The 20,901-nt window shown below is 42.0% G+C and overlaps 1 protein-coding gene across 4 annotated transcripts; it reads left to right on the top strand.

The window, feature by feature from the left end:
* Positions 1 to 1,791: 1,791 nt before the first annotated feature.
* Positions 1,792 to 20,457, top strand: vri (vrille). 4 transcript variants are annotated; one of them, XM_065493319.1, is made up of 3 exons: positions 1,792 to 1,810; positions 12,108 to 12,239; positions 18,756 to 20,457. In XM_065493319.1, exons 2-3 carry the CDS (start codon positions 12,110 to 12,112, stop codon positions 19,907 to 19,909), a joined length of 1,284 nt encoding a protein of 427 aa, XP_065349391.1. In that variant the 5' UTR covers positions 1,792 to 1,810; positions 12,108 to 12,109; the 3' UTR covers positions 19,910 to 20,457. The 4 variants fall into 4 exon arrangements, with proteins under 4 accessions (XP_065349391.1, XP_065349390.1, XP_065349389.1 ...); XM_065493318.1 differs by lacking the exon at positions 1,792 to 1,810 and adding an exon at positions 6,858 to 6,876; XM_065493317.1 differs by lacking the exon at positions 1,792 to 1,810 and adding an exon at positions 11,239 to 11,332.
* The last annotated feature ends 444 nt before the right edge of the window (positions 20,458 to 20,901 follow it).

The following is a 20,901-nucleotide window of genomic DNA, read 5'->3' as shown; positions in this document are numbered from 1 at the left end:
TACATGTAAATGAAATTAACAAGAATTTTAAATTTTGTGTTGTGGGCAATCCTGTTCTCATCAATATCCTTCGTTGAATTTTTTGAACAATTGAATAGAAAGACTGCCAACTGAAGCAAAAAAGTGTGAGCAAATTGAATTAAGAAATTAATGTTGCTCGAAATTAATTTTTTAATTATGCTATGCCTATTTGAAGACTATGTAGATTGTCATTGTTCAGATGTTTAATACCTTCCGCAAACGGAGGCAGGTGGAATCGACCGCATTGTGAGTGACTCATTTTTGCGCACGTTGCGCAATTTTGAGGTTATTATGTTGAGTCATTGTTTGATGAGAAGTCACCACATAAATCTTGATAAATATGGAATTCAGAAGAGGGAGATCAAAATCGGTTGCAAAAGGTCAACGTCAACCTGTATTTTTTTAATTCAAATCATTTTTATTTCATGACCATTATTTTTTTGTAAACATTTAATAGAGGTAATTATTATTTCAAACTGCTCTTTCGTACAAAAATCCAGATGCAAAATTTCCTGTACAACAAAAAGGCGCTTGCTATATTGCCTATATAAATTTTTGTTTCTAGAATAGGATCAAATCAAAAGAAGAATGCAAATGTTGGGATTTCAATATGCTAAAGTGTGATTTATTAAGGACCATTAAAGCTATATAACATAATAATAAGGTGTTAACTTTATGAAGCAGAATGGATCGTCAACCCAAACACTTGAATAAGGAAAAGGAATGTAAAATAAGGTTTGCTGAAAGGTTGTAGCCAATGTTGATAAAATAATCTCATTAACGTTTCAAAATTCACAATCAAACGAGGAAAATGTGGTCGACACTTTGTATTGAATAAACCATAAATAGTAATCCTTATTTGCGTTTTTCCAACTGCATCTAAATATATCTTTATATCCTGTAAGATATAATGTCGCAAGATATCGCATACGTCCGGTAAATAAAATTTAATTGGCTTACAGATTACAAATCGCAGCTTTTGATAAACTGATATTTTTCAGCTAGCATTCTGATATATTCAATTGCGTTTGAGTTATATGTAACTGAACTAAACAAAGTCTTTGAACCGATCATAGAATTTGCAACACAATTGTTATTCAAAAATATATGTAAACATATGTATATAAATCTCGCTGCGCGTCAGCGGATGCAATAATAAAATAGGCTTTATCAATATCTGCATGTATTATTCGATAGGCACGCGCATCGCGTGCCAAGAGGGTTCATTAACACTTTGCCCGCTATTGAGACAACACAATAACAAAACAAAACCAGATGCGCCACTCTTTGCTGTGCGTGCGCTGGGTACACGCGTACATAATATTACATTATTGCGTCGACGGTGGGTTAGATAAGGATTTCATGACGCAAATAAGGTGCAATCCTTAAGAGCTCGAATTAAGGCACTGTAATTGAATATCTTTCGAAAAATCTTCAATGCTTCTTGACAGTTTACAGTCTTCATTTACGTTGAAAGAAACACGGCAACTTGCTGGCTGATTTGAAGAAGGTGTCAAAACAGATTAATGTATTTTGTAATAATGTTGTTTATGACATCGACATTCTTTGTGAATTCCTACAATACTTATCACTATCGAAGCAGGAAAATTCTATTTCTAACCGCACTTTTAGGAGTCAAATAACCACCGAGAGCCAACAAAACATCACGTCAATACGTTATTTTTCATTAATACTCGCTAAACAGTAAACAAAGCATTAATTTGTGATGAATATTGCTCTCTGATTGGCTGCTTCTATTCCTCATCGTGTTACCTACGGGATTCATTGCGTAAGTAGATTTTTGTTTTATTGTTATTAGTTGTAACAAGTACAAAAATATATTTTCGACAAATATCTTAAGAGTGTCGCATACCAATTCCATTTTTTACCGTTAAACTAACTGTACAGAAAATTCTTGAAATAAACAATTTTACTATGCTATTTTGTAACAGTCCAAAAATCCATAAATTATTAGAGTCAATATAATAAAAAATAATTGGAATTTTAAATTTTTCTCATTGTTCGATAGTCTAGTTTTATTCCTAATAGAAAATGTCTTAAGGTTTAAGATGAAAAGAAACTCTTCCTTGGCTCAACAATTTCCATCTGATAGCAATTTTTACTTTTCATGATGACGACTGTCTCAATATAGGGTTAACCTAAAATATCAAATTTATTTAGTGCGGTTTTAATGAAAATAAAAAAAAATCAGCATAAGAAATTGCTGTGACCTAATCAGGCCTCTTTCGTGCCATGGCATTATGGCATCCTATCTAAACATCTCGTTTTTTGCCAAAGTGCATTACGGGGGCATTTTTGGTAGACAATGTATGATTCCGTGTGGCGTGCAGCTGTGTATCAGCAGTTGTTGATCTACCTCACCGTGGCTTTCATAACACCGCACGCGCAATGTTTTGAGTTTTATAGCTCTCACGTATATATTTAGGCGGCGGTGGATTGCGCAACTGGCGACTCCGCCGCCGCCGCCGCAGACTTGGGTCGGCCGTAGCCTTGATTTTTTTCGAGGCGGTGATGTCGTTGTTGAGCTATGTAACTGGAGCCAATGCACTCGCTCACCGTCTTACGAAATCTGCGCCCGTCTGTGCTCACAATCAGCATTAACTGCACGCAATGCGGCCGTGTGCGGATGTAATTATTGCTAATTTCTTATTTCCAATCGTTTTCGATTTTTTTCCATTCGTTTTGTCTGTTTGCAGTCTCTTCCTCACTTAAGATTAATCATTGAGATAAAAAACATTTTGACCTTTAAACAAAAATGAGAAAGTTAGAATTCAGGAAAAATTATGGATTGATATAAAATTCTCTTCAGCTAATACTGTCGTAAGAATTTTGTTTTGAGGGTAAATAAGTGCTGATCAGGCCTGTGGGATTGAAACTAAGATTTTTGCTGCAAGAAATCGTGAGATATATTTATGATTTCCAAAAAGATTCAAGCGATCAGAGCCCGTCCTAATTAAGATTGGTGCAGCAAATAATGGCAAGAGAATAGTTTTTATTTAACAATTTGAAATTTGTTTTAAAAATATTTAATAAAAAAGATTTAATCCATTTACAGATTGCAAATAATTTTCGTTTTTTTCGTCAAAATAATACAAAAATGTTTAAGCCTGTTTCTTAAGCGATTCAGTTGGTTTTATGCAATAAATTTTAATAAATAAATCCGTGTCACTTGCCCACAAATAACATGAATTTCGAAAAAAAACTGATCTTGATGATTTGGCTGCCACATGATGGTGATCCTAAATTAAAATATAACTTACCAACTGCAACGGTATTTTCAGAGTCTTGGCATCTACATGCATAAAAAAAGTAAGTCGATGATCGATTATTGGGATTCATTTGCGTATAAATATCAATATTGGAAGGTTTTGGTGTGATAAATAAAATTTATTCAACTGGCTTATATCAAGTACAAATGATAAGACTTAAACAATATTACCAAAATTACAACTTTCAATATTTTCCAACATTGTCCTCCCCAAACCTCAGGTTTCAGCCATAAAAATTACAAAAACTGCACAGCATTCGACTCGTATCAACCTCTCAAGAGCCCAAGATTTGGTGATGACAATACTGTCAAAAATGGAACCAATTTCTCTCGTCGCGTATAGTCATTTTTTCACACGAGGCTATCATAATTTTCTAGAGAAAATAATTATTGAAGAAGAGTATTATATGCCACAATGAAATAATTAGACGGGTTTAGATTGTCTTTAGATACTTTAAGTCACTTTCAGATGGTTTTAGACGATTTGAAGAGTAGTTTAACAGGCTTAAAATTGCATGATTCGTACGTACTCTTTTGATAGTCTCCTGACTCATGAAGATTCTAAGCTTAGAAAAAATAGTCTATCGCGTCTAGTATTACCAGCCTCACTAATCAGCACTGCAGGACCCCGCAAGCCGTTTTAATTTGAAGTTTTACGCAAATGTAAGCTTTATTTTAAAATGAATGGTTGAAAATATTTCAAACTGTTCTAGAGGGATGACTTTGTTTCCTTGCAATAGCAAGATAAATTCTTCTTCGAAACAAAACAATATTTCTTAGAGTTCAATGAAAAGGCCGCTAACACCTGCAATAACTGGAAATAGAGGCCATATCAAACTTTATACACATTTCCTAAGAAAAACAACGCTCATCTCATTCAAGGAAATTTAACTTGGTGAGCCAATCACTTCCGTATTTGGATTTTCCGCACTTATCTTCGTATCTCGCGCAGTGCGAAAATCCCCAATTCAGTCGCAAAAAGCGCGATAATGAGGCGTCGGTGAGGTCGTTCCAATGGTTTGGCGCGTAAACAAAGTCGCGATACTGCCCGAGTAATTATAGCTCACATCTCGGTGCGAGAGATACAGGGATGGAAAGAGAATGGCGGACGACGCGGTTGCACGTGCAGGGGACACACAAGTGCGTCCGAGATGCGCAATAGAAGCGCAGAAAGCGAGATATTATGACTGTCGACCGAGAAACAAACACCCGCAGAGCAGATATGCAGCAGAAGCGAGCAATGGCCGCGCGCGAAATACTTTATTATCGACGAGCTGCTGCTGCTGCTGCTGCTAATTACGAGATGAGTGAGTGCTGCTGCACACGCTGGCGCAAATGGCGAGAATAATAAATAGCATAAATAAATATCGAGACGTGTAACAAGCCAGGGAAAACCACAACTGAGGGAATCGTTTATCTTTCTCAATGAAAGCATAAATAATTGGGTTTATTGGGCCAGTATCACGTTTTAAAAAATACATATTCACTTCGAAATGAGACTATCAAACTAGGCAAATAAAATATTTCAACCCTGCAAAGCTCTGATAAGATGAGCAAGGTTTTGTACATATTATTACGAAACTTAACTTTTATTTAACAGAAATAATAATACAAATTGTCTAATTATTCAGCAAAAAGGCACTCCGACTAGATGATTCGATCATTTTCAATCTTGCCTCTCTTACCACTTTTTATTTTTTTGCAATTTAAAAAAAATAATCTATAATTTGAATTTTTAATTGAACACTCAATATCAGTTTTTTCCAAAGAGCAGTTCAGCCGATTTGACTAATTTGCTATTTCTCAACTGTGACTAAATTCTTGAAAAAATTATTTTCCTTTCTCCAAATTCTCTTTTGGTTTTTTTTAGACAGATGTTTAAGGACAATTATGAATTTTAGTTCTATTCGTTACATCATCTGGTTTAAATTTTCATAATTTTGAGCAAAACCAGATTATTTTAAAATGCCTGAAAGCCTTGAAAGTACTTAAATTTCTCAGTTATTTTGAAATATACATATGTTAATGCAATTTTACAAACTTATCATTTCCTGCTTTGGTGGTGCCCTCGAGTGCATGCACTCTGGCGGCCATAGGAGTAAGGGAGCTGCAATATTTTTATTGTGACGCAATTACATACTGCACTCTCAGCATTGCTGGTTATCAAGAAAACGAGTTCCGCGTGCATGAAAGCAAGCCGCTGCACGGGCTTTATAGCTGCTCTTATATAAACAGTTTATGTTCGCAGCGACCGCGAGTACTTGGCGCTTTATTCATGTGATTCATAACACAAATCATAATTGCACAAAGGCAGAAGATGGTAAATGCACTTGGGCAATGTCGGAAAATGAACTTAAACAGGTGATTCCCTAATTTTTTCAAGAATTTTAATAAAAAGAGCTTAATTGACAGACACAAAATAAAAGCAGCTTAATATTGTCTGTGAAAAGATAAAAGCTCCTTTTCATCGATTTAACGGATGCGAATTGAATGCGCATTGCTCTTGCTTTGTCTCGCTGTAACATTAACCTTGGGGTGCGCTTAGTTAAAAATAAACCGAGTGCGATTTAATTCCAAGCAAGCATTGACCTTTTGTACTTCATAGCAGAGCCGTCGTGTGGCTCATCTTGTGGCAGTATGCGCCTATTCCGATAGCAACCACCGCGCTGCCGCGATTGACGCAATTGATTCGCGTTACTCAACTTACTGCACACGCCTTTGCGGGCATTTGCATGAGTGGCGCTGAGCTTGAGCTACTTACTCTACCCCTTGGCTGGGGGTGTTTTATTTTATTTTTAAATCCTCCTCACGTGGCGTTTGATTTATGCTTGTACATCGGCTCTCCACTTGCTGGTTTTCGCACCTTTGCAGCGGCTTTAGGGAAAATGTCTTGCGTTTCAATAAAAGTCCTCAGTGCGGGGAGGCGAAAAGATTGGGCCACATTGGGCCCAAGCTCCTCTGCCGCAACTCGGGCACCTTATTGTCCGCTCAGCGTTGTTATTGGGACCCGGTGAGTTTTTAGGGATGTGCTGAGCGAAGGCTAAAAAATAGAATGTTATTTTAACCAACGATAGGTTATGCATGAATCTATATTAGAATCGTAAAATTCGTCTACTGCAAAAACCTAATTCCGTCCACACAATAAAAACGCCTACGCCGATGGCATGAAATTATCACCGCTACAATCGCAGCAAACAAACCCACGTAAATACCGTTTTTGGAACAAAAGCGCCATTGGTGTGCCATTTCACAAAAAAAGAGGCAAAAATACAACCCCGTGTGAATTTTGCGGAGAGTGGTGCCTGCTGAGACTTATATAAATAAAGTGTTTATTATCAGCAAATTGGTAGAGGAGGCACGTGTCTGCGACGGTTGCCGCGTGAGCAACAGGGGGGTGGTGAGAGCACATGCAGCCCCAGGTACACATCTGCAGTGCCAGAGACACTGTGCTTTTCACTGGACTCGACACTGGTTCACTGGAGGTCCTCGCTCTCACCAGCATCCCTTCTGTCAAGGACCGGTACCTTAGGGCCTGTTCAAGTCGCCGAACGGAATTCAACCCTCAGGTAAGTTTATTCAAGGAGAGAATGCGTAAGATTCTATCAGTCAATTTTGTTCCTCCTCTCGGCCCAAATTTGGAACAAGGACAATCATGCAAAGTCAGCCAAAAATATTGTGATGAGGAACACTGAAATTGAATTGTCGAATCCAATCTTGTGTTATTTTTCCAAACTTGCTCTCGGTTGTACTGATTAGAATGTTTCCCAATTTACTCGTGATAAACGAACAACTCGCGAAATGTTAACTAGGTTCTTAAGACAGCTACTTAAATTTAACCTAAACAATTATGGGAATTCTGCACATTGTCTGATCCTTCTCATTAATTCATGAATTGCAAATTTTGCAGCGTTCACGTAACGCTCCGCGGCGATTTTGATCATTTATTTATCCTTGAGCGCAATCAACAATATACAGACATTCAGCGATCAGCACGTGTGGCAAAGTGGAAACTATTATCGATGCGAAGCCACATGCTATTGCTGACGAGCGAAACCGCAGCCGACGTGTATTTCTTTCTGCCCAGAAAGGAAGCGGATGAATTTACGTCCAGACCATCCCACGTGTGCGCGTTGCAAATCGTCTCCGAGAGACAATTAACTACTCGTAATTTGAATCGCAAAGACCAAAATTAAGCGAAAGACGCAAATTTCTCTCTTTGTCCGTCCTTGAACTTGCGTGTGGAATGAAACGCATCCAGCATGCGATGAGCGTATGTATTCAATTGGCGGGCAAATTGCGAAAAACTGCTGTGCGCCGTGGGATCTGCTTGCTAATTGTTGCCGCGCAAGTGCACCGCCCTTTGGAAGCAAAGGTTGTGCACGCAATAGGATCACCCGAAACGCGCTGAAAATAAAATGTATCATAAATAAGAGACATTATGAGAAACCACACTCAGTAGCAACGCGAAACAACCCTTACAATTTTGCAAATATTTGCAAAATTATTTTTGCTCTTTTAATTTTCGCAGGGATATTTTTCATGATATCAATCAGCGTCACTTTTTAACTACAATACATTTTTTGAATAAAAAATTGTGAGATTAACTATAAAACTCTTCTGTCGTATTTGCAAATTTATGGTTGTTTGCAATAATTTTTTTTGCCAATAGTAATCAATGGAAAGCTTGTTTCCGTTTTGGCTGTTGCAAAGCAATATTTGTAACGAAGAACGAAATCAGCAGAACTTGACAAAACATTCGGCCTTAGAATGGCTTCCCTGAAACAAGAAGCGACCAACTCGTCAACTCAAGTGTGTGCGCGTCTTACTCAGCCAGATAAAAAAGAATACCCACAACTGCGAGGGAGCAACAGCACCATTAAGCAAAAGAGATGCTGCATGAATGTTATTCAACATCGGGCGCGCGCGTTGTGTAATCGAGCAGCTCTCGCTGCGGAGCGAGATGGTCATCGATGTGTGAAATACACGCGCAGGACTTTAACCTCCCAAGTTCAGGCAGAACGAGAGAAAAAGTGTGTGCGTGTGGGTATCTCGATGAAGCGCCGGATAAATCCTGCACACAATGCGATAATTGCCTATTACGCACCTCTCCTCGGGGTCAACAAATTCGTGAGTGCTGCGCGTTTTCCGACGAGCTCGTTTTCTTCCCGCGTGCGGACGACGTGGCTCCAGCAATTTTGCACGCCTCAAGTTCACTGCCACTCCATAGAACCCACGCAAAAAGGAAATGGAATTAACCAACAAGCTTTGATTTTAAACTGCATAAAGAGAATGAAAGAATATACTACGCAAGTAAATATTCATGTTGAATTTCTGCAAGAATTTGTTTAAGATATTTGGAATTTAAATGTCTAGGTAGAATGTGAATAATAATAATAATAATTTTGCTATTATAATTTCTGCACTATTTTTATTTCTGGCTTTACAAATTTGTAAAATTTGTCTTCCCGCTCCTGATGAGATCTGTAAGGATCTTTTCGCGTTCTACAAAACAAATGCGAGCTGTAGGGTATAGCTACTATCTGAAATAAATTCCTTTGTTCTTTAGCATTGAGGCATCAAATAAATAAAATAACTTTGATGTGGTAGGTTTTGACTATATATGTATGTATATACGATTCGTATGTTGATTGTATTACAATCGCAACTGAAAGATAAAAAAACACTAAGTTAAAAATGGAATACGTATTCATATATAACGTCAAATGTAATGTAAAGTTAAAAACTGGTTTTAATTAGAGTATTTTGGCTGGATTACCGCGAATTTTTGTTCCATTAATGACAGGGGATCTCATTTTCAGGTCATTTTTATTTTTTGTGTCCGTTAAGTTTAAATTCACGTAAAGGTCTCTGAGTCTTGAAAATGTGAATATTTTTAATTTTATAATTGTACAACAATCATGTGATTACGAATGTCTAAAATACACATAATATATATCGTTCAAATATTTGAAATCCACAATCAGAGTTTAAAATATTGTAATGTTCAATGCGGAAAAACTCTTAAAGAGCTTGCGCGCAGAAAAAAAATCTAAATAACTTTATTGATTTGCCAATTTCCATAAAGCAGTAAAGAAAAACAAACAGTCCCAGATACGTGGGTGCGTTTTTCTCCTCTCTCTGCGGCTCACAATCAGACGGGTCAAATCAAGCTACCCTTCTGGGTTGGTCCAGACGCAAGAGCAGTTATTTGTTACTGATTAATTTGCTCACGGATATGTTGATCGGGGGGAAAGGGGCCCAATGCGGCGGAAAATCACGTTTGCTTGTGAAATTGCCCTCGGGTCACATTGCTCGGGTTCGGTGCACGTGAGGCGCACGGCTTGACGTCACCGCTCTCGTGTACACCGAGTAATAAATAAACTATGCACATACACTTTTGATCGCGTGCCTTTTGAATGCGATTATAATATTTGAGATCGATACGAAAAGACGGTGGCGGGCCAGACCCGCGCTTTTTTCTCCCTTAAAACGGCATGTATGTGTCGGCGGCGGTTGCACAACAAGCTGAAAATAGATACTTCCCTACTTGTGGGCGGCTCACGTGTGGCTTCAATAGCCCCCCGAGCTGTAGTAGCACAGGGATGCGCCGTTGTTTTGTTTTCTGAATTTGTTCTTCTTCATGAATTATGCAGAAAATTGAATGTGGGTTATTCTCGCTCTTCCTATTAATGCGCGGAAAAATGGGACTTTGAAACTATGTGCTTATTTTCAAACGGTTGAATATTGCCTTGCGCAACAAACAGAGTTGTTGACTCCACGTCTAATTTATCAGAATTATTCAAATGTCTATTTTACTCCATATGCTTTCCATAGCAAAATGTGTTTAGTAATAAGGAAATACGCGTAAGAAGTGTAACCTTTATTATTCGCTTATATAAAATTTATGAAACATAAAATTTAAATTTTGTAACTATGACAGTAGGAATAAACAAAATAACAATGAAAAAATAAAATAAAATAAAATATTATAGCGATCTAGTAATGAAAAATTTAGAAAGATATTTTTCGCTCTTCTGCTACAAAAAAATGTTGGTGTTTGATGATGCTCCCGTAAAACCAAACTTAAATTTTTAATTCCTTCAATAAACACTCTTCATGTAAAATACATTAATTTCTCTTGATTAAATGGCATGAGATATAATGTAAATTTCCCATGTTGTCAATATCCTAAATTTTGAAACCTACTTATACTCGGTTTAAATGTATAGCCAGGCAGCAACAAGCCAACAAAGAAATTTAAGTGAAAAAGAAATGCGCTCCTGCCAAACTGAAGAAAAGGAGTGTAGCAAACCTTTTTACTGCCGTGCCCGGGATTTTAAGTAAAAGGGACGTCTGCGGCCAAAGAAAACGCGAGAGCCGTGTGAATGACACGAAATTACAATGGCTCCTCGCACGAGTGCAGTCGCTCGGTTTCGATTCGAGAAATGCAAAGCAAAAGTGAAAACCTTTCTACTGCAAGAGCTGCAGGACAATTTGAAGAAGCCGCTCGACTGCTTTTGGATGCACACCTGTGCGGAGATGCGCACGACCGAAATGTGAAAACGATAGTGTGACCGCGCGGTAGCAATTTGGAATTCCAAAAATGCCGGCAAGAAAGTTGATGAAACTGAAACTGGACTGTGTAGAAGAAATTAAATGTGTGATTGAGCGATGAAATTATAAACAGAATGTATTTCGTCTTTCCAGATTCAACTTTGACTGACTTGAGCCCCCAACAGCCCTGAAACAAAACGCACCCTGCAGTTTAAATTAATGAAACATTCAAATATGAAAAGCAAAAATTATCACGAAAAATAAGCAATCGTCAATGGGGTTGCAAAATAAAATGTGTTAACTTCTTTTTGTGAAAACCACTTGAGGCTAGCAAATTTTATTACGGTATGTTGAAGCAAATATATTGCAAGCTGACGCTTGCGGTAGTGATGCACCTTTTGAGTAAATTCTTTTGGATGTTGAAATTGATAAACTTGACGAGATTTTTGTGCAAAACAACAAAAAATTGTGAGTAACAATTCTAGTTTCATGTCATTGAAGTCGTAATAAATTTTCTATTGCGAAAAGCAACTTCTGTATGCTGTACTATATAAGTAAAAAAGAACTACATTGTAACATTTTACCTCAAATAGCACCGTTATCGGTTTAAAGGTTAGATTGATTTTCTCGCTTTGACGCTTCTGATAAATAAGATTTCAAGAAGGAAACTTCGAAAATGAGAATAAAGCAATAAAATCTTCATTCTCATTCGATTCAGGAAATAAATATACAGATAAACCAGCGATATGTAGGGATTATTGTATGCAGGAAAATGACGCATATATTTCAATTTGAAACAATCGTGATATTTACAAGAAAAAAAATGCAGTTGAGTAGATAAGAATCCCTTTTGGCAGAAAAATATAAATTGAAAGCAAAGGCTGCCGCAGCAGGGGACGCCGAGACAGAGCGATAAGGCTTTAAGAGCCACTTTGCTTTTCCCCTCATCCGTAACAAGCTAGGAGTAACGCGGTTTTGAATCATTACCCTTGTTACATGCGGGCAGAATGTGCCGAAAAAGTAGGCCGCGAAAGTAGTGTGTGCGCAGCGAGGAAGAGAGAGAGAGAAGGAAAGAAAGAGGATACCCTTCTGCCGAGGTTGGTCCGAACGCGGTGCGGCGCGCGCTTCTTTCTCGCGCTCAGCCCTCCACTTTTGGCCCTGTTTCGGTTTCGCTCTCTCTCTACCTGTGCGAGTGCTTTGTGCAGCCGACGACCGCTCAGTTTGCTTGATGTTGTGATTGCAGACATGAGTCTCGAGCTCATCCACAGCCCACAGCAGCGGCCTGCCGTCGCCTCTTCAGCCCCGTGGAGGCCGCCGTCGCTCGCCGACCAACAGGGTCAGGACCACCTTCAAGGACACTATCCACCCCGACCTGGTAGGTTTATTTCTATTTTTCAACCCCGTTATTTTGGATCGGGCCCAATTTAAAATGTAAAAATATCCAGGTTTGTGCAGCTGGTGCACGGATTAGATGGTTCAAGGTTAAGGGGAGGCGGAAATGTATTATCGTTTGGAACAATTTGCTCGGTGTATTGATAGCAGTGTACTTAACAGTTTCAAAAGTGGGTGCGATAGGAGGAATTATTCCTTTTCTGTGAAGTATTTATTTATCGGTTTTGAACTTTTTTGAGGTCAGTCTTAGTCTTGTTGGTCTGTGTCCTTATTGACAACATTAGCCTTGAAGGCATTTTTTAAAATTTAAATCTTTAAGTTTTGCAGCTAGTGGCAAGGCTAAAAAATTTTCGCATTTCTTTATCTGTTAACCCGCGGGGTTGTTGACTTGCAATGCACCTGTTGCGTTGGTTTCATGTCGCAATGCAAAGGCACGGAAATGCAAATGTTCGCGCCAAGGGGCCAAGTGGCACCACGTGGACCGCCGATTAGCATGCTTTATTCTGAAATTCCAAGGCAAGTGTGTACAAAGACCTCCGAGTTAGCGACCCCAGAATGGAGCAGATTACATTACGTGTGTGACGTTCACCTTTGCGGGCACTGAGGACGCTGCCATTCGTTTATTATTGTCTCCTTTAGCCTCCAGTTGGCTGTTCAAGGCGGCAATCTGTTTCAATTTAAGCCGAAATCCATCTATCAAGTTTATATAACTTCAAGAAACACAAACGAAGCATTTTTCCTTCTCTTTGAGTGCCGCTCTCTCAACAACCGCTACATATTTAATTTACTGCGCCTCGAACGCGGGTGTCGAATTGCGCAACAATGGTCCACTTATTTGCATGCCGCTCCCACCCGCCGAGCAAAAAGAAAATAAAACGGCGTTTTGCAGTGCACACAACCTCACGCTCACGATCGGCTAGCAGGCGAACGAGCGCGCATATTATCTGCCTATCGGCGGGGTACAGTTATGTGTTTTACTTTTGTGACTTGGTTACTGGCTGCCTAACCTACTTCCCGGTGTGCCACCTACGACTCGTTTGCGCTCATCCGCCTCGCTCGCTTTTGAACCAAATCACTCGGCAAATCGCACGCAACCATACAGTGGAAAAAATCAATTTTTATTTTCAATGCATAGATATTGTCTGTTTTATTTATTTTCTAGAATATTACGGACTGGCATTGATCTCAATAAAATAAAGCAAGTCAATCGTGGTGTCACAAGGAACGTAGGAACTGCCAGGGTCAGAGTTGAGTCCGCTTGATCAATAATTACATAAGCAAAAGTCAAATTACGATCGCCTCTATCTTCGGTGCAAAGGTTTCTTTGAGTAACACGAGACTAGAATATAATCACGAGAAGAAAATGTCCCACATCGCCACTCTATCGAGGGCAATCTGTAGAATCCTGCTCTCATTGAATCTGTCAAAAGTGCTGGAGATTTGGAAATGTGGCTTATTTTGCTTTAAGCAGTGCGTTGATCTTAAAATTTGAATAATGAGACAGAGACGCCGGACCTCGCACATACTAATCACGCGCGGGATCTTCTGCTATAATTTGGACTAAATTTTAATTCGATCTTTGAGCCAAATAACAAATATCACTTCTCTGATGAAATCAAGATCTGATTTTGGCCTCAACTCTTCTAAATTTCCATATATAGAGAAGAATAAAATCAATCAATGTCGATTAAGAAAGAGGCTGAAATTTTATTTGATGTTTTTTTTTATTTCTCGGCTCTGCACGAATAGAAAGAGAAGCCAAAATCCTCAATAATTAGAAGATCCCATAGAATCCGATATTTTGGTTTGATAAACAGTGGTAAAATTTCAAATACACTCTTCCCGCTGAGCAAATTATGCAAGTCGGGTTCATCGGCAGGCGATGCAAATGAGCCACGGGGAGCCGGAGCGAGTTGCCAGCCAGCCACCAACTTTCCTCAATGAACGTGCACGCATTAATTAAGAAAAGTGGCGGCTGATGAACTCGCGCGACTAATATGCAATCCGAGGGAAAGCAGGCAGGCGCTAGCCCCCTTTTTTCACAAACTCGCGCGCTTATGCATCATGAATTATCTAACCTCGATTTGTTGTAAACGAGGACGTTGACTTTCGCCGCAGATGAGATGCACACCGAGCCAGTCACTCGCGGCTTTTACGTACGCTGGCAGCCAAACCGGGTCATTTCTCTTTTGCACACACAGTCGTCGCGCTCTCTAATCTTCCTTCAGCCCATAGCTCTCTTTCTTTCTGCTCCCACTGTCATTGCCAATTCGTGCTAAGTATAGAGTGCGCCCGTCCGCCCGCCAGTCCTGCTCTCACGCGGCTAATTGCAATCTGGCCGGACGATCAGACGCGTCTTTCCGACATTGTTTCATACATTTCAACTGACGCATCTGATTCAAAAGGAAAGCTCGAAAATGACTTAAATTCAATTGGGTCTGAGAAAATGAACCCTAAAGAGAAAATCGTCAAATCAAAGAAAACTGCGATTTACTTAAAAAAAAGGGTCACTCAGGAGACAAAACACTATTTTTATAGACTTCAGTATTTCATTGACTATTTTCATTATTTGTGGAAACATCTGTGGCCATGCTAAAAGTTAAGAATAAAAATTATTGATGGAATGACATTCCCAAGTCTAGATCTTACGTAAACGCAGGCTAAAATTTACGCAGAACGAAAAATAAAACGGTCTTGAAATTGCAAATTTTTGTAAAATTTATTCATCATCTGATTTGATCTGACAAAAGGCCTGGAGTGACCTCTCGGCGAATAATCGGATCGTAATGAATACCAAATTCGCATCATGTGTTCTTGTGTTCGCACCGATCAGCCGCCTGTCTATTTCCTTTGCTCGGTGCTGAAATGACCGCTGCCGGCGCGGCATGTGCTTATGCAACCAACAATGTGCCGGGTTGCATAAGCAAACGCGGGTGCTACAATGTGACTCGCTCCACGTGCCCCTCGTCCACGTGTTTGCGTTTTTCTCCGCCGCACACCCCGTGGCACATTATATGTCGATAAGCGAAAACGTTGGCGAGGACGGCATTTCATATTCAATACAATTTTTTTTATTATGGCAACACTCCTACAGTCAAAATCCACGGCAAAACCACTTGTGAGGTTTATCATTCTCGTTTTCGAACCGGCGCTCGTGCACCCGAGAAGTAGAGTACTAAAATGTGCATTTCTCGTTATTTGCAAGCGAAGCCGTAATAATTTAAGTGATCGCGCAACGAGCGCGGTTGTCATTCACTGATAATACGGTTGATTGGGTGTAGATCCACGCGCGCAACAGTCTCTTTCTTATATTCCTTCTCCCGGTCGTTTGTGGGTCATCACAGAGATGTATTATATTGCACAAGTGGTATGTGCACGAGCTGCTCCGAACCTTGACCGAGATGTGACCGCGCACAAACGACGAATCAAAACAAATTCGCATCCTTCAACTTTTAACTCTGGACAAGGGATTTCAACTTGCAGTTTACTTTTAAAAAATCTGCATTCACACATCTCCAAAACCGTTATTTATGACTTTCATCATCCTGAAACAGGAAAACGCCGGCCGACATTTTCCGGCGAGCAGCATCGAATTCGAACGCCTGAAACTGAGCAGATATTGCGACGTTTATTTCGCTTTCCCGTAAAAACCACCGTGCGCAACAGGTGACTTTCCAGCCTGTTAGCCTGCACGTTGCGTGCCGTGTGCAGGGAATCAAGGACAGAGTCGCAATATGGCCGCATATCCTGCCGAAGGACGTGCACAACATAGAGGCAGTAAAACGAATTTGTTACACTATAAATAATAGTCATAAACGCAGTTCAGTTCTTTTGCAAATGAGAAGCTTTTTCTTGCACATGTGACCGCACGTGCTGATTTCGCATGCGACGAAAAGTCTCTTGTTGTCAGGCGGGAAATTTGCATCGGGAATATAAATTCGACGTGAATGCAGATGGAATGGTAATTTCGGGAGCAGCTTAAAAGAAAGAAATGCCCATTTTCGCGAAATTCGCAGTGTTGTGATTTGAAGAAAAGAATTTGGCCGAATTTTGTCTGCAAGTGAGTCACGCGCCTGAGAATAACTCTCAGTCAGTCAGCAGAGTGAAGCCCGTGCCAACACGTGCGAATTCACGGAGCAAAAAGACGAGAAATCAGCGCAAAAGAGAGAGCATTTTTACTCCTGCTGCACGTACTGCTGGATATTTTTACATGAAAAGTGAACGGCCGAGCGTTTGTTTTATTTTGTTTTCGAGCACCGAGGCCCACTTCCTCGCTGCGACACGTATACCCTTCTGATATAATGCCCCCTTCACCGACTGCTATCAATTTGTTTCAAATTACACCGGTCGGAAGCGAGTAATTAAAAGAGCCGCGATATGTGTAAATAAAAAAGGTTGAAAAGGCAGGGGAATTTGCGTTACTTTTGCCAGCTCAGCACGCAAGACAATGACTTGTAACTAGAGCTTAGGCCGCTTCCCACGTCTTCTTCATATTTCAATTTAATTTATGGTTCAGATGATCGCGAGTGGATGACCCTGCCTCATTATCCACGGGCGTAGAAGAATTGCATTGCACGAGCGCGGCTCAAAAGTTCATAGCTCCGCGCGCGCCGGGCTCCACGAGAGCACGACGACGTAACATTCACCTTGTCGAGGTGTCATAATTGAAGGCAACCTTGCCGGGTTTCGCGCGCGCGAGGAGCAAGGTCCCCTTGGTTTCCTGGTCAGACGAGGAAAGACAGACAAGATCGCTCCTCTGACCTCAGCGTGCCCATCTCACCGTTTCCGGCGCGGCCAAAGAGCTGTGTAAGAAAGAGAACCGCAGCTTCCTAGGCTCGGCCTTACATAATAATTGGCACACCGACTGGTAGGTGAGACACGTTTGGCCGGCAACACCCGCAATGGCCCCACTTTCCGGGTCTAAATGTTCATTTGGAATTTCCTTGCTTAAAAATTTACATTTTAGTTCAAGTATCCATAATTGAGGAGCTATATTAAATAAACAAATCTGGTTTATTGTAATTTGAAGCCTTAGATACCAAGGAAAAATTCAAATTATTCCAATGAATGAGTAAAAAATATTCGATCGACTGAAATTTCTAAGCAAAATAATTTATTGCTCGCGGAAGACTTTCGGCGGCTGTTGTCCTTTCAGAGAAGGATGCGATTTGCAATTTTCAGAACTGAACCCAGGGAGAAATTTATTACACTTTTTCCTTCGAGACAATACTCCGAAAATAAGCACTCAAGTGCGCGGATATAATTCGGCGCCGCGGAGGGAGAAACGCGCTTTAATTGAGCTCCGGCGGCTGGGTTGGCGCGAGGGGGCATTCTCCGCGAGTTACGTAACCCGCTGCCAGTTGTGAGTCACCGAGGGTGGCCCCACTTCTGCACACTGCGCACCTCCCCACCCGAGCCGCGTGCTCGCACACAACAACAACAGGCAGCCTTCCTTCCTACCACGCTCACTCAGAAACAGTCAGTCAGTTAGTCAGTGTCCGCGGTGAGTGTGTGATAGTGCGCACCGCCACAGCTAGTCGAGAGTCAGTGACCCGCACACTACCAACCCTGGATATTCTAAACCAACACCCTAGCCCTCCGGCATCCGTTATCGGTGAGTCGCCGTTTCCAATAATTATTCTCGAGCCGAAATCGGTAGGGGTGAATCCAATTGGGCACCGTCCCCTCGGTTCTACCCTGATGGTTGAGTTGTTTTACAAACCCCATGGGAGTCGTGACAATAATTTGGAATTAACTGGGTACAACGATGAAATGCAGATATTAATAATGGTAAATTGGAAAAAATGTGCAAATTTGTGAAATGATTTCTTTAATTCTATTTTGTTTAAAAATTTTAAATCAGTCGCTCAGAGGAGCCATTTGTTTTAATTCCGAACGATATGCGGAGGAGACCCTCTTTTTTATTTCAAATGTTTTGCGGTGTACGCGACTGGTGCCCCAGAAAAGTGTGTTATGCGCCACATCTCAGTCAGAAAGTAGGATTCCGCGCCGAGTGCTGCTCTTAATCTAGAAAACGTGCAAAATCCTTGTACTGATCAAGTTGAACGAACCTGACGACATCTCGGTTGCGCGAATGCTCGTTGCGTCTGGGAATTTGTTATTGTTTTGTTTGCGCGGCCACGAAAGCAGCGGCCAAGGGTGGGGGTGCTGATTAGGCACTGATGAGGGGCCACCAGTCGAGCACCATTTGAGGCTCACTCTCACACTCGGTCGGTCGGTCAGTCGAGTCGCCTGCCACAGACACACGTGCGACTTCTTCACGTGGCGCAGATGCTCTGCCTTAGCACTCAAAGCCAGCCAGACCTGTTGCACACTTTAGACATGCATCCCAATTTTTGCTTTGGTACGTGATGGGAAAAATTATTTTCTTGGAATTCTTAAGGGAGAGGCGGGAAGAAAATGGATGGGCTGTGATATTTATCCCTTGTATTTAAATATTTTGAGTTTTTCTGACCACTGGTTTCTATTTTGTTTACAGACGTTCTCCGGCATCGCATCATGGTGGCCGAATTTGTTGCGCGGCATGCACCGCCAAGCGGCCAGGAGATGATGAGCAGCGGCCAGAGCGTGTACGAGCCAGTGCACGATTCGCCAATCGGCTCGCCCAACCCGGACTCGAACAACAGCGATCATTACTCGCAGGATCAGAACTACAGCCACGCCGAGATGCTGAAGCGCAAGGAGCTGTTCAACCAGCGCAAGCAGCGTGAGTTCATCCCAGACAACAAGAAGGATGAAAGTTACTGGGACAGGCGGCGACGCAACAACGAAGCCGCCAAGCGCTCGAGGGAAAAGCGCCGCTTCAACGACATGATCCTGGAGCAGCGCGTCGTCGAGCTGACCAAGGAGAACCACGTGCTGAAGGCTCAGCTGGCGGCCGTCAAGGACAAGTTCGGTGCCCAGGCCGAGAACCTGATCAGCATGGAGCAGGTCATGTCGAACATCCCGCCACCCGAGCTGTCCGTGAAGCGGGCCAAGGTGGCCACCACGCCACCTCGACCGCTGCCCACCTCCGTGATCCACGAGCCGGTGCCCAGCGGCTACCCGGCGCCCCCGGAGCCGATGCACCACCAGCAGGTGATGCACCACCACGAGATGGCACCGTCAGCCGGCATGTACCCGTACTCGATGCACCTGGCGCACCCGCTGGCCCTGAGCACGGCCGCGATCGCCAGCCTGGACGGCAGCGGCAGCGCTCTCAACCTGAGCCGCAGCCGCTCGCCTGCGTCGAGCAGCCCTGCCGAGAGCAGCGACGAGGGCATCGTGACGTCGCGGTCACCACCAGTCGCCGACTACAGCTCCCTTCCGCTGAAGCTGCGACACAAGCGCAGCGACAAGGACGCAGCGTCGTTGCTGCAGGCCATCAAGCAGGAGGCACGCGCCTCGCCACCCTGGGACGCCGAGGGCAGCAGCGACGAGCGTGACTCGGGCATCTCCATCGGCGCCGAGTGGCCGGCGGCGCCGCAGTCGCAGATGCAGCAGCAGCAGGCGTCGCCGGCGCCGGTCGACGAGAGCCTCGAGTGTGAAAACTCGCAGCTCAAGTCGCAGCTGGCGCGCCTCGCCTCCGAGGTGGCCAACCTCAAGAACATCCTGACGCGCAAGGCCGACGACGCCGTCCACACGTCGCTCTAACCCGGCAGGCGCTCGCGCCCCACACCTGATCTCCGCGCCGGCCGGCCGGCCCCAGCACAAGCTGCCGCGCCGTTTTTGCATTTCGTGTTTGCGCCTGACAACTCAAACACTCGCGCTTTTCCTCCACTGCCGGGGGCAAATCGACAAACACTACTTTTTTTTCATTGATTATAATGTGTTGAAATGAATAAAAATGCGACTCCTGTGATTTAGAGCGGCTAGTGCGTGTCTTGCTGAATGTATAAACTAACTTCTTTTGTCTCACGCGGCCGCGGCACCGGCGCACAGGGCCCATAGTTGACTAGACGCCCGCCCCGCCAGGCCGCGCACTTTGAATGTGTAATACCTTCTCTTCTTTTGCTCCTACTTTTAACTCAATTTCTAAGTACGTCGGCTAAGTATTTATATAAAAGATGATGAGAATGTTTAAATTATTTTGCGAAAGCACGGTCTATCGCGTGGGCCGAATTTGCATCACTGCGTTTGTTAATTTATCTTGATGTAAACACTGTATTTTGAGATGTAAATAAATTTTAATTAAACAAAAAGTCCCAAGCTTTGATTTCATACCCTACTCTAAGTAAAACAAATAGAAAAAATATAGTTCCTTTGACATTTTTTAAAGTTGTTAGATTAAAGCGTATTGCTCAATGGAAGAATATTAATTTCACAGCACTTTTGTCTGTAAACTCTTGACTCGGCAACAGTTAGCAACCCTCAGGAAGGTACTCGGGATTTTTAATTTTCCCCTCAAGAATTGTTCCGTGTTTAGATGAATTAGAATTTCTCTCTTTGAATTGCTGGTTAAATTGTTTGTCACAAGGAGGTGCGAGCTGCAGGTATGACATGATCATGGTCACTCATTTTTATTCCCGCTTGTCCTCAAAGATGAGTTGAGTCGGACGTTTCCAACGACCATGGATTCAGAGTTCTCAGCAGCTAATTATATGATAATGAATTTTGTTTTGGAAGTAAAAAGTGTAGAGGCCTGC

This window comes from Cloeon dipterum, chromosome X (assembly GCF_949628265.1).
Source record: "Cloeon dipterum chromosome X, ieCloDipt1.1, whole genome shotgun sequence".
NCBI lineage: Eukaryota > Metazoa > Arthropoda > Insecta > Ephemeroptera > Baetidae > Cloeon > Cloeon dipterum.
This window is presented reverse-complemented; position numbering and strand designations above follow the sequence as displayed.